We start from the raw sequence: 17172 nt of genomic DNA, 5'->3' as shown, positions 1-17172 counted from the left end.
GGCTCACAAAACAAGGAGTATAATGCCTCGAAGTAAATTCTGTTGTGTATCAATAGAACTGACATATATATAAGCAAGCGCTAAACCAAAATCTAACACCTTTAATTTATTATTTTTTTTTGTTAACTAAATGAAAATATTTAATAAAAAACTTTCTAATAATTCTTATGACACTTCACTTAGAAATGTACATATTTGAAAAAAAATTAAATTTTTAGTGTGTATGGGGAAAATGGATTCGACGGTTTTGATGAGTAAACCCTGGGTTATGATCTCATCCACACCATAGCTATATGCATGCAATAGGAATGGGATTTTAGAATCTTCGCATTGCATGTTGGTAATTCTATATGTGTAAATGACATATTTGGCTTTGACCAAGATTGATAAGATATATATTGTCACATCTCTTTATTTAATTTCCATTATTGAAAATTTTTTTATGAGAATCCCATTTTTTCAAGTTAGGCAAAAAATTGTGAGATGGTTTTGGGTCGTAAGCAACCTGCTAGCTACAAACCTTTTTTTTTTTTTTGGTGTCATAAATTGAGCTTTATCTCATTGGAAATACAAACCTCATCCCGTTCTCCGAAGCAAGAAAATGACTTAACTGATCTTCTCTACTCACTATTTAAATCCATCATGCCCAACCCAATTTCCATCATCCTAAGTGCCTGCAATATCAAACGAGCAAAGTTCACAGACAAGCAAACATGAAGAACCTATTCTTGTCCATGCTCTTTCTGCTCTCATTCCTCTTCTTCCTTGGTGAGGCTGCTGTTCCATGTCCTGCTGTGGATGCCAAGGCAGCGGCATGCGTGGGATTTGCAACAGGCAAGGATGCTAAGCCCTCAGCTAAATGCTGCAGTGGACTGCAGCGGCTTGCTCAAACTGTCAAATCGGTTGATGATAAGAAAGCTATCTGCCGATGCTTGAAGTCTGGCGCCAAATCACTCCGAATTCAGGACAGGTTTTTGAGCAAGATTCCTCAAGCTTGCAACATCAAAGTTGGTTTCCCTGTCTCCATCAACACCAACTGCGAGACGTGAGTAATACTTGCTTGACATTCATCATACGTAGCACGTAAAAACTATGATTAATCAATTTTTTTTCTTCTATTTTGGCTACGCATGCAGGATTAAATAATTAAATTATGATGGAGTCGGGAGAATGATCCATGAAGAAACCCCGTCGCTAGCTAGTTTTGAGTTTTGGGTGAAATAAAACGGATAACATCAATGTCACTGTTGGCTTTGACTTAAAGATGATGATTGATGTATTGAATTCACAAGTTGTTGAACTTGGTTTAGTAGAATGAGATGAGTGCTTCAGTTCATGCATTTTGCCAAATATCACTTCATTCTAATTTCTTGCACTTTGCAAATTAGCTGCTCTTACTTCTAATTTCTCTGTTTACAGCTACAAATTTAGATTTTATTTATCACAAAACCCATAAATAATTTCTTACAAATTTAATTCAACCACTCTTTCTTAATTTAATTTACACGTATCTTTTTTTCTAAATTCCACATCATTTAAACAAAGGCAATTAATTATTTGTGACGGCCTATCAATGATTTTGATAGTTTAAAGTTTTAATTAAGTACTGTTAATTAACTTTTTTAAAAAAAGTATTGTTAATTAAGGTTTAAGTATAAAAAGAGTTCTTGAATTAAAATTAAATAATCATCCAATTTCTTATCATATTATGAGTGCTCAAACATTTATTATCATCTAATTGAGCACTTGAATATTTATTTTCATCCAATTTAATCCTCCATTGGATGTCGGATTGAAATTAGTGATAGTTTTTAAGAAATTTTCTTCTAATAAAAAATTGAATAGAATTAAAATAATTGTTTTAATGTTTAATTAATTGTAATAAAACAATAAAAATTTAAATGATTATTTAATTTTAGTTAAAAAAATTTTTATATTTAAGCCTAAAATTAAATAACTTTTATTTCCAAAGTAAGAATACATTGTAGTTATAAAAATATACAAAGGTCATTCTTGATTATTTCTTTTTGTAATTATCCAGTGTGTTGCCATTAATATTTTCTAGTTCTTTTGAATGATTGAATTTATAAATCATCGGCTCAAATAAAAGTTTGATGGTGTGAAAATTTTAGATATTTATTTTATAACTATTTTAGGATGATAATTATTTTCTTAATAATCATGAATGAATTTTCATAAATTAGAATAATAATTAATCTTTTTATATGGCTTAATACTCAAAATATACCCTTAAATTTTAGCCAAAAATGGAATTAAATCTTAATTTTTTATTACGTGTAAATAAAGATATAATCTTTTATTTTTGTAATTATAATCATGGACTTACAAAATCAATGAAAAGGTCCAATTAAAAGAACTGACGGCTAACATTTGTTTGGCACTACTGACAAACATGTAAAAGTTCATAATTAGCCTTCCATTATTTCAATTACATTTTTGTAAAACAATTTAAGTTATATAACAACTTAAAAGTTGTTCCAATTTTTTTTTTAAAATTTTTTTTAACAATTTATGGTTATAATTATACAAAAAATAAAATATTATAGTCTTATTTATACATATTAAAAGGATGTGGGCTTAATTCCACTTTTTATTAACCTTTTTTTTTTTTTAATAAAAGTTCCATTGTAAACAATAAAAACAAGTAAGGAGATCTGAACGATTCAATAAATTAGTTTTCCATCAGATTCTATCTATCATACATAAATTGAAAGTCAAGAAAAAACTTTCTACAGTGAGGATATGGTTGGGATTTGAAAAATTATAAAGGTTAATTGTGGTATTCCACAAAAGTTAAGAGGCCAGATCAGAAGCTAACTAAAAGTTAGAGCTAATGTGGAATGCTGCATACTTGGTTGCTCAATTCGGTTAATTGTGGTCGGAGTTTCAATTTGGTCCTTCTAGTATCTCAATTCCGTTATTTTAAGTCTTCTATTCCAATTTTAAAGAATTTAATCTGTACGGTTAAAAGTTTATTTAAGGGCACGTACAAACAGTGTCAAATTTTTAATGTGGCATTTTTATGATGACTTGGCATGTTGAATTGGATTAATTTTTTGACCACGTGGTACATATCAGTCCAAAGAAATCATATTTTATTTTAATTAAATGATAATTAATATTTTATTAGACTTTAGAAAGCACTTTTTAGTATTTTAACAATGGAGTTTTTTGGTGCTAATGTGTGGCTTGTGGCCAAAAAAAATCATGGTTAGCATGCCACGCCACCAACAAGAAATACCACGCAGTCAAATTTAACTACAAAATGGGGGTCATGGGAATAAAACTATCGAATTGAAATAGTAATTCAAACGTTGACAAAAACTATTACATTATGATTTGGATATCCTTAACAATTTGTGTTTCTGCTCATAACCTGCATTTTCTCATGGCAATTTGCGTCCTTTGTGATTTTTAATACTTAATAGTTATCCCTTACTTTAGTTTTAATTTCCATGTTAAACATGATAACTGGTTTCTATTTTTTTTTTCTTTCATGGAATTATATGAATCAGTGTCGTAATATTTAGTTGGAGCTATGATATTAATAAAGCTGCATAGAATTTCACTTTGTGATAGCTATGCTTTCTAACCACTCCCTTGTACTATATTCCAGGTTGATTTTCTTGAGCCAGTGTCACATTTCTTAGATGCTGCCCGTGAAAGTTTGTTTCAGGAATATTTTGTAGCTTCTGATATGCACAAGGCAACTAATTTCTACTGTGCCCCCCACAAGCAATGTATATTTACACTATATTCAGTTATTCATACATAGATACATGCTTGTTGATGTGTTGAAGTATTCATAACTATGGTTAAGTCCATGTAAGCTATGTATTTCCAACTTTTCACTTCACCCTAATTGCGGATGTCTGCCATGTAGCAGGCATGGTACTTGGGTACATTCCTAGGAAAAACTTACAAAATTGAAGATAAACATGTTAAATGTGGGCTTGCATCGACACCTGAATCATGATATGAGGAGTCTAGGATAATTGATATAACTGATGGTGTGGGGATGAAGGGGTGGGAAGGAGTTGGGCACATAAAGCTCGATATGATAACTAGATGATTAGACAACCTAGGGATACAAAGTAAAATTTTTGGTAACAATTATATTCTCTCTTTTTTTTTTTTTGGGGGGGGGGGGTGGGTGGGTTTGGGTGGTTTGCTGCTGATCGGGTAGTGAATGAGCCTCGAATTCATACAGTGATCATGTGTATCGTGAATACAAATTGCCGATGCATGTGCTTGTCTTCTTCAATGCTTCTAGCTGTTAAATTTTGCCAATGAAAGAGAAATTTGATAATCATTGTTTTTGTCTTTTGGTTTTTTTAGTTCACCCCTGATGCTGGAAGGTACAATGTTATTTGGATGATGACTTTGTGTCATTTTTTAAGAGACCAAAGGTGAATCAATCTTCTTCTTGAGACAGAACTTTCTTTTTGTTTGGCTTGTTCTGCTGTGTGGAAGTGCATGGAAAGGTCAACAGAATTGACATTTTCTGCCTGTTGTCTTCCGTACATTCAAAGTGCTTTGCTTCTGATTTTTGAATTATCAACTGTCAGATCCTTTCTTTGTTTTAATACCTCAAATTCTCCTTTTCTAAATTTAATGCTTCTGGCTTTTTCTCTTGTACCTTCCCTTAAACCTTCTTACATATGTAGGAATTAAGGTTGTCCAGGAACATACGCAGCAAACACCATAAGGATAATATAGTCAAAACTCTATTAACCTTTTGTCCTTTCTTCATTTTTTTTTGTGTGTATTATATTATGTTGTTGTTCATTTTATTATTTTTCCTGCTAACTAATTAGCAGATTTGATGGGTTAGTTCAGAGTGTTTGTCCCATCCCTAGCACCACAGAAGCAAGGCTTGAGAATACTTTATAACTCGTAAAACCATTCTGCCTTTTGTCACCTCACAAAAGGTTATGGTGAAAATTTGGTAAGCCTTGTGCATTAAAATAAATTTAAGAAATTATCATAGTTTGATTTTTGTCCGTTAGATTTGTAAGTGGCGGGAAATGAAATTAAATCTAGAGGAAGTCATATTCATTCTCACACCACTTAGTCTCCCCACCCTCCAGCTTCCCTGGCTTCGACCTTCTCCCTTTTTTTTTTTAGGTGCTGTTGAGAGCATAACCTTTTACACTGCCTTAAGTTGTTTTTCATCAAAATTAAGCAAAACATATTATTTTTGACAGGCAGCCAATCTCATGACAAGCTTCATTGATGTATCCCCTGTGAATATGCATGCTACACGTTTTTTGAACAGAAGTAGAGTTTCCAAGCAGCACATATCACAAAATCTAGTTTTTTATGCTGGATACACGTATGCAGTGCACCCATTACACAGCAGTTGCAGCTTGATTCAGAGTTGCTAATCTCTGTCTTGGCCTACAGTTTTATCACCCCCAAAAAGCCATTGACCTTACAACAAAAAGAGACATCATATTATTCGGAACAGGACCTATATCCAAAAAGAATGATCCTCAATATTAAATCAGCTGAACTAAAACCAATTCCAACTTCTAACACTAAAATCGAAAATAATGGCTGAATTATCAGTAATTTAATATTCGAGCAATGCGGATCTTAGACTTAAGCTTTTTCGCTTCTCTAGGAAATCCAGAATAGCGAAGACCAAGCAGGACAGCCCGTTGGGCAGACTTCAGTATTTTCATGCCACTTCGCAAACAAGATAGCAGTAGCTTGGCTGCAGAACGGTACCTTCCATCCCTGCAAAGATTGTGTACCAAAGAGGAGTAGGTAAACGAATCTCTTACCTCCATTGATTTATAGACTTTCATTGCATCATCAATCTGACCGACTTTACACAAACCATCAACCAAACAATTAAATGCAACCAAGTTTGAATCAAAGCCCATCATATTCATGTACCTCAAATGTTGTGCAGCCCCCTCAACATTACCTGCCTTGCACAATCCATGAATCATTATTGTGTGCGTATACTTGTCACATTCCAACCCTTTTTTTTCTATCTCATCCAACAATTTATAGGCTTCTTCCAACTTACCATCTTTACAATACATATTAATTAGGGTGTTATAAGACACTATATCAAGCTCAGTACCAGTCCTCCTCAAGTCCACCATGAATTCAGTCGCCTCTTTTACCTTACCTATCTTAATTAGAGCACCAATAACCGTACAATAAGCAAAACCATCAAAGGTATACCCTTTACACTTCATCTCCGACAACAACTCAAGCCCTTCTTCAAACTTCTTCTTCCTAAAAAAGCATTTCAATATAGTAGTGTAAGTTATGGCATTCGGAACATGACCCGATTCCCATATTTCTTTAAGAATCCTCCTCGCCGACTCTAATCTACCAATCTTGCATAATCCATTAACAAGAATATTGTAAGTCACCAACTTTGGCACAAATCCATGACGTTGTAAATTCCTAAACAACATAAAAGCATTCTTGGTATACCCATTCTTGCAAAGACCATTCATCATAATGTTAAAAGTAGCCGCAGAAGGCGAATGTTCACAAAGTATAATATCCCGAAAAACCCTGTTGGCCATATCTGGTTTTCCTAACTTAAAGAAGCCGTGCATCAAAGTATTGTAACTCCAAACATCAGGGGCTATGCCCCTTTGAATCATTTCATCAAACAGATCAAGAGACCTAGCTATTTGGCCATTCCTAGTGGCACCAGCTATCAAAGAGTTGTAAGAAATAATATCTGGGGTAATCCCAGCCTCTCCCATTCTATGAAGAATAGAGTAACCAGAATCAATTCCAACGAAACGACAGTATGCATCAATAAGAGTATTGTAAGTTACAACATCAGGGAGCACTCCCAATCTTACACCATCAATAATAACAGTTTCAGCTGTCTCCAATTTATGGGCTTTACATAATGAAGCTACGCAAACATTCAATAATCTAGTTGATAATCTACGAACCATTCTTTTTCTTTTCTTTTGTTTTTTCCCCTCAAGCAGATTCAACAACAAAAAAAAAAAAAAAATTTCTCTTGGCTTACATGGTACTGGGCAACGGAAGAGAAGAAAAAAACTTCACTTGTGCGCATTAACCGGCGGCGTGTCTGGGTCTCCACTGGCGTACTGGTGAAGCCTCGACACTGGAACTGGCTGGCGTTGGACAGGGTTGAAGGGCATGGGTCATAGGAAATCATTCAATTTGGCTCATTTGCAATCCTTCCCTGGACAATAAACATATTATTAATAATAAAAAAACCTCCAACTATGGCCCTTTTAGCCATGTGTATGTTGTTGAAAATTATTCTTCGTGCATATTTGAGTTGAAGGATTCTTATTTGTATTTTAATTCGATTAGTTCGTGGCACGCGTACGATGTACATGTAATTTTTATTTTTAAAAATTTATTTTAATAAATAAAATTTTATATTATAATAATAATTCAATTTTAATTTTAATATAATATTAGTAAATTTTGATAATTTTTTATATAATTTTAATTTTAATAAATTTTTTATAACTTTCGATTCAATTTTAATAATTTATGATTAATTTTAGTAACTATTAATACAAGTTTGATAAATTTTTTATAAAATTTTAGTAACCTCTTAATGTAATTTTAATAATATTTTGATAACTTATAATATATTTTTACTAATTATTGATAAATTTTGTGTCATTATATATTTAATAATGGACTCCTGTAAAAAAACGTAGATTCAGTTTTAATATAAGATAACTTTTTTTATAAAATAATTTATTATTTCATTAAAATTTAGAAATTTTTTCACTAAAATTTTTTATTAAATAGGTTTATAATAAATTTATCCTAATTTCTCAAGATAACATTTCTAACTCTATTTTTATTAATAACCAAGATTCAATTCTTGACAATTTTAAATATAAAAAAAATTTATCAATGATTATCATTGATTTATTATTATATTATCAACAATTTACTACTAAACTATTAATGATATATTACTAAATTATTAATAATTTATTACTAAATTAGTATTTATTTACTACTAAGTTATGACTAATTTATTACTAAATTGTTACTAATTTACTATTGAATTACTAATGATTTGTTGTAAAGTTATAATTGATTTACTATTAATTTATCAATAATTTACTACAAAGTTATCAATGATTAACTAATTTGCTACTAATTATCACTTATTTACAATAAAATTATTAGTGATTTACTATTACGTTATCAATAATTTATATCAAATTATCAATGATGTACTATTATTATTTTTTATTTACTGCTATATTATTATTGATTTATTACTTAGTTTTTGATTATTTACCACAAAATCATCATAGATTTATTACATAATTAACCATAATTCATTTTCAAATTATCATTGATTTATATTAAATTATCTATGATTTACTATTAAGTTATTATTGATTAATTATTAAGGTAATAATGATTAACTACTACTAAATTATATTAATTTACTTTTAAGTTTCCAATGATTAACTACTCAATTGTCATTGATCTACTTAAGTCATTTATGATTCACTACTAAATTTATCAATTTAACGATAAATTACCATTTAATTAAAATTGATTTACTATTAAGTTATCATTAATCTACTATTAAGTTATTATCGATTTCTTATTAAATTATCAATTATTAACTATTGTCACTTATTTTTTATTAACCTATAATTAATTTACTATTATATTATGTATTTACAATTATGAAACATAAAATTTAAAAATCCACTAATAATATACAAGATAATTTTTTTCTATAATAATGTTTTATTCAAGTTTATAATTTTTTCACTAATTTTTTTATTAAATATGTTCATGGTAGGTTTATCCTAATCCATAAACTAAAAGTTTTGACTTCATTTCTGCTGTACCCAGAGTTCAATCCTTGGCAACTTTAAGTATAATAAAAATTATTAATGATTGATAATTAAGTTATCAGTTATTTACTATTAAGCTAAAAATGATAAACGTACTACTAATTTATGAATGATTTAATATTAATTTATGAAGAATTTGTTGTTAAGTTATTAATGATTTACCAATCATTATTGGTGATTTACCATTAAGTTATTAATGATTTATTATAAAGTTATAGCTGATTTACTACTAATTTACTAATGATTTACAAAAAAGTTATCAATGATTAAATAATTTATTACTAAATTATCATTGATTTACAGCTAAGTTATTAGTAATTTATAATTAAGTTACCAATTTACTACTAAATTATCAATGCTTTACTATTATATTTTTATATATTTATTATTATGTTATCATTGATTTATTATTGAACTTTTAATTGTTTATCACAAAATTATCATTGATTTATTACTAAATTATTTATGATTCATTACCAAGTTATTACTATTTTATATTAAATTATAATTACTTAACTATTATATTATCGATGATTTACTACTAAATTATACTAATTTACTTTTAAGTTTTTAACGAACAAATACGATCAATAAATTATTATTAAACTGAAACTGATTTACTATTGAATTATCATTAATTTACTATTATGTTATCATTAATTTATTATTAAGTTATCAATAGTTAACTACTAAGTTATCATTTATTTTTTGTTAAGTTATCATTGATTTAGTACTATACTTGTTATACATTTATAATTATATTAAAATTGATTTACAATTAAAGTATTATGTATTTATTATTTTATTGTTACTTATTCACTAAAAAGTTATCAACTATTGACTAGTAAATTATCATTTATTTACTATTAGGTTATTACTAATTTATTACTAAGTTATTGATGATTATTATTAAATTATACTGATTATATTTAAGTTTTCAATGATTAATTACGAAGGTATTAATTATCCAATATTATGTTATCATTGATTTATATATATTCAAAAAAAAAATAATCACAATATATGGTAAATGATATAATTCATAAGGTAAAGAAATAAAGAAAGAAGAAAAAGTTCAAATATAAATGAGTTGAAAAACATGAGTAAATGCTTTTACTTTATTATTAGTAGTTTAACACGTAATAATAAATTAAAATAATAACTTTTTTATATTAATGCAAGTATTAAAACTAAATTAAATCAATATATATATAATATACATTAACTCAACATTTCTAAGATATTTTTCAAATTTTTTAGTTCATGACAATATAGTACATATTAAAATAAGTTTTACTAATGATTTGATTGAATTATTAATTTATATATTTTCATACTTGTTATTGAAGTACAATTACATATAAAAAATTAAAAATTTTAAAGTGTTTTATCACTAATGGAAGTAATAAATTTTGCCTTATGTTTCTATATTTAAGTATAAAATTTTGAGCAAAAATTTATATATATATATATATATGTGTGTGTGTGTGTGTGTGTGTGTGTGTGTGTGTGTGTGTGTGTGTGTGTGTGTGTGTGTGAGTGTGATATACGTAATGAAAACAAATTTACTAAATAAAATTTATAAAAATTAAACAAACCATAATTTTAAAAATATTAAATTCACAATAATTACCTTCACATTTTACATAAAATTTTCTTCTACTAAACAAAAAATGGTATATTTTTAATTATTACTTTATTATTGTTACCTTCATTCAAAACGATTTTTTTGATATTTTATGCCAATTAATTCTCCATTTGAAAAGAGTAAAAAATATTGTAAGAAATCATAATAACTCAAATAATATTTAACTTTATATTGTCTTCATAAATAAGTATGAACTATGATATCTCTTTCAAATAAAATGTTTAAATTGTTTCCCTCAATTCATATAATAATAACTTTATCAACAAATGAATGATTATAAACTTGTTGATCTAAATTAATATTCTTACAATATGAATTTTAAAATCCTCGAAAGAAGATTTATCCTTTAGTCTCTGTAAGACTTGGACATAAAAGTTTTTTTCTTTAATTATTATTAGTACCTTTATATTTTTGCACTTAAATTTTCATTGTATTGTATTCTCATTCTATTTTGAAATTTTATATTGGTATCATAAAAGTATAGCTAAAATAATATGGGTTAATAAACTTAAACTTGAAATAATTCAAAATTGAAATTAATTATAAATAAAATTTTTACTCATTTTAAATTTTAATTTAATTAAAAATAATATAATACACATAATTTAAAAAAAATGAGCTAACTTGACTCAATTTCAATTGATTTTAAAAGTCACCTTAATCTTCAATATCTTATTTTTATTATCTTTGTGATTGAATTAGTTAATTAATTTTAATAGTGTTTTTAAAATAAAATTACAATTATAAATAATTGAGTATACTTTTTTATTTGAATTTAGGATGATTTAAATCCAGCTTTTTAAATAAAGAGGAACATACATCAATTATTGAGTCAAATTTGCTTGATTGCATAAGCGAATAATTGAGTATATTATGAATAAAAATAGATAATAAAAATTGACTTAACCTAGTTAGTCGCTGATCCTAAGTCTAAAATCTAACTTAAAATTATGAAAAATCAAAATTTAAAATAATTGAAATACTAAATGCACAATTAAATAAAGATTTATCAAATGAATTTTTTTGATGAATGCCTTTAAATCACTTTTAAGTATAATTAAATTATACTTTATAATAATATTTTTATATTAAATGTAATAGTGATAATTAATTCTATAAATTTTAATTATTTTGAACAAATATTACTTAATATAGCAGTTTTAAAAATTTTGATACAATAGTAAATATTTTTCATCCGTCATAAAAGGAGAAAATGAAAGACTATCAAATGTTTTTATCCAATTTAAAGAGTTTCACATTAATCCTAAAAAAATTTGAAATCATATCCAATTATATATTTGTCATTGAAAATAATATAGTACTAACATTCTTTATTATATGGAAAAAATGAAGTTATGCATAACCAATAAATGCTTATCTTATTTTTTTACTTAGGATAATTTTTGATTGATGCTTTTATCAATTGAACATAATTGTACATTTTATCAATTGAAAGCTTAATTTTCTTTTATTTTAAACAAATTTATTATATATAAAATTTTATTATTTAAAAATATTAAAATACAAAATTTTAAAAAATAAAACAAAATAAATCCTTAATCTTAGTACTTGTCATATTTTATTAAGAAAATTTTCATTCCAAGAATAACAAACTTATTATATCATACTTATATAATTTAAAATGGTTTGATTTTCAGCGTTAACAAATAAATTTTCATGAATGAATATAACTTTGGCGTAGACACATTCAAAAGATAATTTCAATAAATTTTGTCACACCTTAAAAGAATTTTTCAAAAATAATTAATTTTATTGCACTTGATAACTTTTTTACTTAAAATAATTCACGTTAGGTAGATTTGACAATTTAAAACATGATAGGATGATACGATACGAAAATGATACGAATAAAGGACATAGAGATAACACGACTTAAAATTTTAGAAAAACCACAAATAGGTTTAATAAAATAAAATAATTATATTTTATATTTTCGTGTCTACACGAACTGTGACACATGATTTTTGTGTAAAACATAATGCGAATACAATATTTTACACGACATGATGACATGAATTGCCAGGTCTAATGTTAGGTAATTCAACCACCTATATGACTAAAAAAGCAAGCAATTTAATATAATTGAGATTGATTAAATAATCTTGAGATATAAATTAATCATATATAAGCATATTACTATAAAAAGTTTAGAAACAATTAAATCAATTATTATTTCAAACAAGGTGAACAGTTCTTATGATAATTTGATAGGACGTAATCTTGAGCTATTAGTAGCTTTACCATCTTTTGAATTATCTAATTCGTTTATAGTCCTATTAAAGTGTTCAATGAGTCACAATGTGCTAATTGTTGGTGAAGAAGTGTAATTGATTTGCATTTGATTTGATATTAATTTTTGTTCATGGGAATAACAATTATAAATTTTAAAGAAAAACTACAAAAAAGAAATTAATTATAAAGGTCATATTAAAATGTAAAAATAATATATTAAAAATTATTTCAAGGGAGAAAAAATTTGATTTTGTTATTATTAGAATATGTTGTCAATAGTTGTACATTTAGCTATGTATAAATATACTTGTACGTTCTCATGATATAAATATACATGCCATAACCCTAAATGGGATAGGGCAAATTATTTATTCTTTACAGATTCATTTCATGGTATCAGAGTAGTAGCCTTCCTTCTTTCCTCATATTTAATTCTAATCTAAATATTTGTCTTCTTCTCAAATCTAAAAACAATTACTTTTATTATTTTACCCTAACAACTTTTTTTATAATATATTATTTTTTAAACCTTCTAATGGCTTTTAACGATCAATCCTCTTTTATACCGTTTTTTTCCTTCACTAATATTTCTAGCTTTATTTCTATTAAGTTGAACTCAGAAAATTATTTGCTTTGGCATGATCAGATAACACATTTTTTATTATGTAGTGATTGAATGGGGCATGTTGATGGGACCATTGCACTTCCTCCTAAAACAATAACTAATGATAATGAAATCACATGCAATCCTGTATATACAGAGTGGGTGAAGAAGGATCAATTTGTTATTTCTTGTCTGAAGGTAATATTGTCACCAAGTGCACAAGCATAGGTTTTGGATTTGTCATCTTTTCACCAAGTTTGGATAACTTTAGAACTGTTTTTTTATTCATAATGTCAAGTAAAGTTAGATCTATTGCATGATAAGTTACAGAGTTTGAGTAAAGGAACTATGTCTATTGAAGAATATCTTACTAAGATTAAATCTATTTCTGATAATTTACCAACCATAAATCATTCTATCTCTGATTCAGAATTAGTCACTTGTACTTTGAATGGATTGCCAAATATTATTGAATATCAACCGGTTACCTTTGCTATTGAAAATAGAAATAATCCCATTTCTTTTAATGATTTGAAAGCACGGTTATTAGTTCATGAATAACGCTTAAAAAGAATACAAGTATTGTCATCACAACCGATGAATGCCATTGTTAGTTCTCATGAGACAACCATGGTAACTCACCTAGACAGTCGAGGTCAGCGCTTCAATAATTCTCATCATGATTTTAGGCACATTGAACACATTAATCAAATGTATGATCATCATAATTCTTGGTTTTTCTCTCGCATAAATCATACGTCTCAATGAGACTTTTAATTAAATAATCGAGATAACAGGAACTTTCCACTTTCTTAACATTCAAACCGTGCCATAAAGTGTCAAATTTGTCACCAATTCAACCATATTGCTATAACATGTCAATGCCACTATAATAAATTTAATCATAGTTTGAGCAATTCTTTTGCTATCTTTATCTCTCTACCGTTACTTCAAATGTTACTCCACTTAATGCTCTAATGGATATGACAATGATGCCTATTGGTTGGCAGATTTAGGTGCTACTAGTCACATAACTCTTAATCCATCATTGGTACATTAGTCCACTTTTTATGTTGGTAATGAATATGTTTTTATTGGTGATGATAATTCTTTAAATATCACTTGTATTGGTGATTCTGCTTTATGTTTTGGTTTTATTTAGCATTCAAAAATATTATATTTGTTCCAGCATTAAAGGAAAATTTATTATCTATTGCTAAGCTAACTAGAGACAATAACTATGGTTTTTATTGTTTTCCTTGGAGTTTTGTTATTAAGAATCTTCGCATGGGAAAGGTACTTCTGGATGGAATAATTAAAGGCAACCTTTATGTGATTTTTGCAAGAGAAGTGGAACAATTCATTGGTGTAAGGCAATGCAACCAACAAGTTTTATTCAGTGGCAGTTTTTTTTCAGTTTTTGGAATGATTTGGCATCGATGATTTGGACATCCAGTTAGTAAGATTACAGCACATTTAAAATCTAATAAGTTTATATGTCTTAAGGATTCTTCCTTTTGTAACTTAATTTGTGTAGCTTGTCAAGTGGGAAAAAGTAAACATTTGCCTTTTGATTTATCTATTAGGATAACTTTTAATGTTCTTGAATTAATTCATTGTGATATTTGAGGGTCATTGTCCATTGCTATTATTATTGGTTTTCGCTATTATATTATTTTTGTGGATGATTTCAATCGTTATAGTTGGTTTTTATCTATTGAAGCATCATTTTGATAGTGTTACTTGTTTTGAGAATTCTAAGACTATGGCTAAAAATCAATTTGGCAATAAGATCAAATTTTTTCAGTGCGATGGAGCTAATGAGCTTGTTAAAGATGATTTTAAAAATTTTCTTAATCACCATGATATTTTTTTTCAAATTTCTTATCCATATATCCATGAACGAGATGGTTTAGCAGAATAAAAACATAGGTATATTGAAAAAATGGGCTTGACTCTATTGTTTCAAACTTCTTTACCATGATCTCTTTGGTTTGAGATATTTTCTACAACTGTTTATCTTATCAATCAACTTCCTATATTAGTTTTAGTAATTATTCTCCTTTTGAAGTGTCATTTAATTTTGTGCCAAACTATAATCATTTGAGAATTTTTGGATATGCTTGTAATCCTCATTTAGTTTCTTATAAAAAAGATAAACATTTTTCTAAAATCCGCTCATTGTGTTTTTTTGGGTATAGTTCAATCCATAAAGGATATAATTGTTTAGACCCCTCTAATGGTCGGGTTTATATCTCACAGCATGTTACATTTGATAAAAATTGTTTTTTTTTTTATAAAATGTTCTGGTTTTACAGCTTTTGGGATTCGTTCTTATCCCATTGACTCTTCTGCATGTCCTAAAGTTGGTTTCAAGGTAGCTTTACCTATACCTTATACTATAATTTTGTTAAAATCATTACCAAATGCTTCAATCTCAAATATAACTATTTCTGAACTTGATATAACTATGTTAGCACCCTCTACTCAACCATCATCTGAGCCTTCCACTTCTTCTAGTTCTAGAACCATACATTTTATGGTTACATGAAGTCGAGATGGTATTCCAATGCCTAAAGTACCATACTTTTTACATGCTTCAAATTATTCATATATTGAGCCAAGATCCTTTAAAGAAGCCTATCGAGATGAAAAATGAATTTCATATATGAAGGATGAATATTTTGCTTTGATGCAAAATAATACTTGGTCTTTAGTGCCTCGTAATTTGTTCATGAATGTTGTTGGTTGTTGTTGGATCTATAAAATCAAAGAATGAGCTGATGGTATCATTGAATGGTATAAAGCAAGATTAGTGGTCAAAAGCTTTATACAACTAGAAAGTATTGACTTTGACTTCACCTTTAGCCTTGTTGTTAAGGACACCACTATTCGAATTTTTCTCTTTATTACTATTAATAAAGGATAGTCCATCAAGTAATTAGATGTCAAAAATGCATTTTTACTTGGCAAGTTGCATGAAAAAGTTTATATGGCACAACCACTAGGGTTTGTGGACTTTAATCATCCTCATCATGTTTGTAAATTATATCGCTCTCTTTCTAGTTTTCCCCAAGCTCCATGAGCTTGGTTTTAGAGATTTCATTTTGCTTTTCATGCTTTTGGTTTCAAAAGCAGCCAAACAGATCTTTCTATGTTCATATGGCATTCTTCATCTGACATAATGTTACTATGACTTTATGTGGATGATATCATTCTCACTGGTTCTTCATTATGTTTATTCATTCATTCGTTTCACAGCTTTCTTCATAATTTTTAATTAAAGATCTCAATGATCTTCATTATTTTCTTGAATAAAGGCATATCGTATACCTAAACATTTGTTGTTGACATAAACAAAATATGTGTTGTCTCTACTTTCACATTTGGGTATGAAAAACTGCAAACCTAATTTTACTCTAGTAATTACCGATAAGAAGCTTTTTCTATATGATAGAATTTTACTTTCAGACCCATCACAATATCACACAATTGTTAGAGCTTTGTAACATCTTACCTTAACTAGACCTGACATTACTTATGTTATGCATTAAGTCTGTCAATTTATGCTTGCGTCTCGTGATATTCATTTTCAGGCTGTGAAACGAATCTTGAGATATCTTAAAAGAACTATCAATTGTGGTATTCGATTATTTCCTTGCACTACATTGAATCTGGTATGCTATATTAATGCTGATTGGGCTGGTTGTCCATACATTAGACATTCTATAATGGGTCACTGTGTTTTCTTATGTTCCAATTCTGTTTCTTGGTGTACTAAA

At 27.7% G+C, this 17172-nt stretch overlaps 2 protein-coding genes across 2 annotated transcripts; one reads left to right on the top strand and one right to left on the bottom strand.

The window, feature by feature from the left end:
- Positions 1 to 582: 582 nt before the first annotated feature.
- On the top strand, positions 583 to 1334 carry LOC111278850 (non-specific lipid-transfer protein D, cotyledon-specific isoform-like). Its single transcript, XM_022865532.2, has 2 exons — positions 583 to 1045; positions 1137 to 1334. Exons 1-2 carry the CDS (start codon positions 714 to 716, stop codon positions 1144 to 1146), a joined length of 342 nt encoding a protein of 113 aa, XP_022721267.2. The 5' UTR covers positions 583 to 713; the 3' UTR covers positions 1147 to 1334.
- Positions 1335 to 4604: 3270 nt separating this feature from the next.
- Positions 4605 to 7294, bottom strand: LOC111278531 (uncharacterized). Its single transcript, XM_022865126.2, has one exon. It carries the CDS (start codon positions 6960 to 6962, stop codon positions 5589 to 5591), a length of 1374 nt encoding a protein of 457 aa, XP_022720861.1. The 5' UTR covers positions 6963 to 7294; the 3' UTR covers positions 4605 to 5588.
- Between the last annotated feature and the right edge of the window lie 9878 nt (positions 7295 to 17172).

Source organism: Durio zibethinus, chromosome 8 (genome assembly GCF_047325235.1).
Source record: "Durio zibethinus cultivar Kanyao isolate XHJ-2024 chromosome 8, ASM4732523v1, whole genome shotgun sequence".
Taxonomy (NCBI): domain Eukaryota; kingdom Viridiplantae; phylum Streptophyta; class Magnoliopsida; order Malvales; family Malvaceae; genus Durio; species Durio zibethinus.
This window is presented reverse-complemented; position numbering and strand designations above follow the sequence as displayed.

What these genes read in the sequence shown, in the direction of transcription:
- LOC111278850 (XM_022865532.2), top strand. Translation starts at nt 714, where the DNA reads ATGAAGAACCTATTCTTGTCCATGCTCTTTCTGCTCTCATTCCTCTTC.
- LOC111278531 (XM_022865126.2), bottom strand. Translation starts at nt 6,962, where the DNA reads ATGGTTCGTAGATTATCAACTAGATTATTGAATGTTTGCGTAGCTTCA.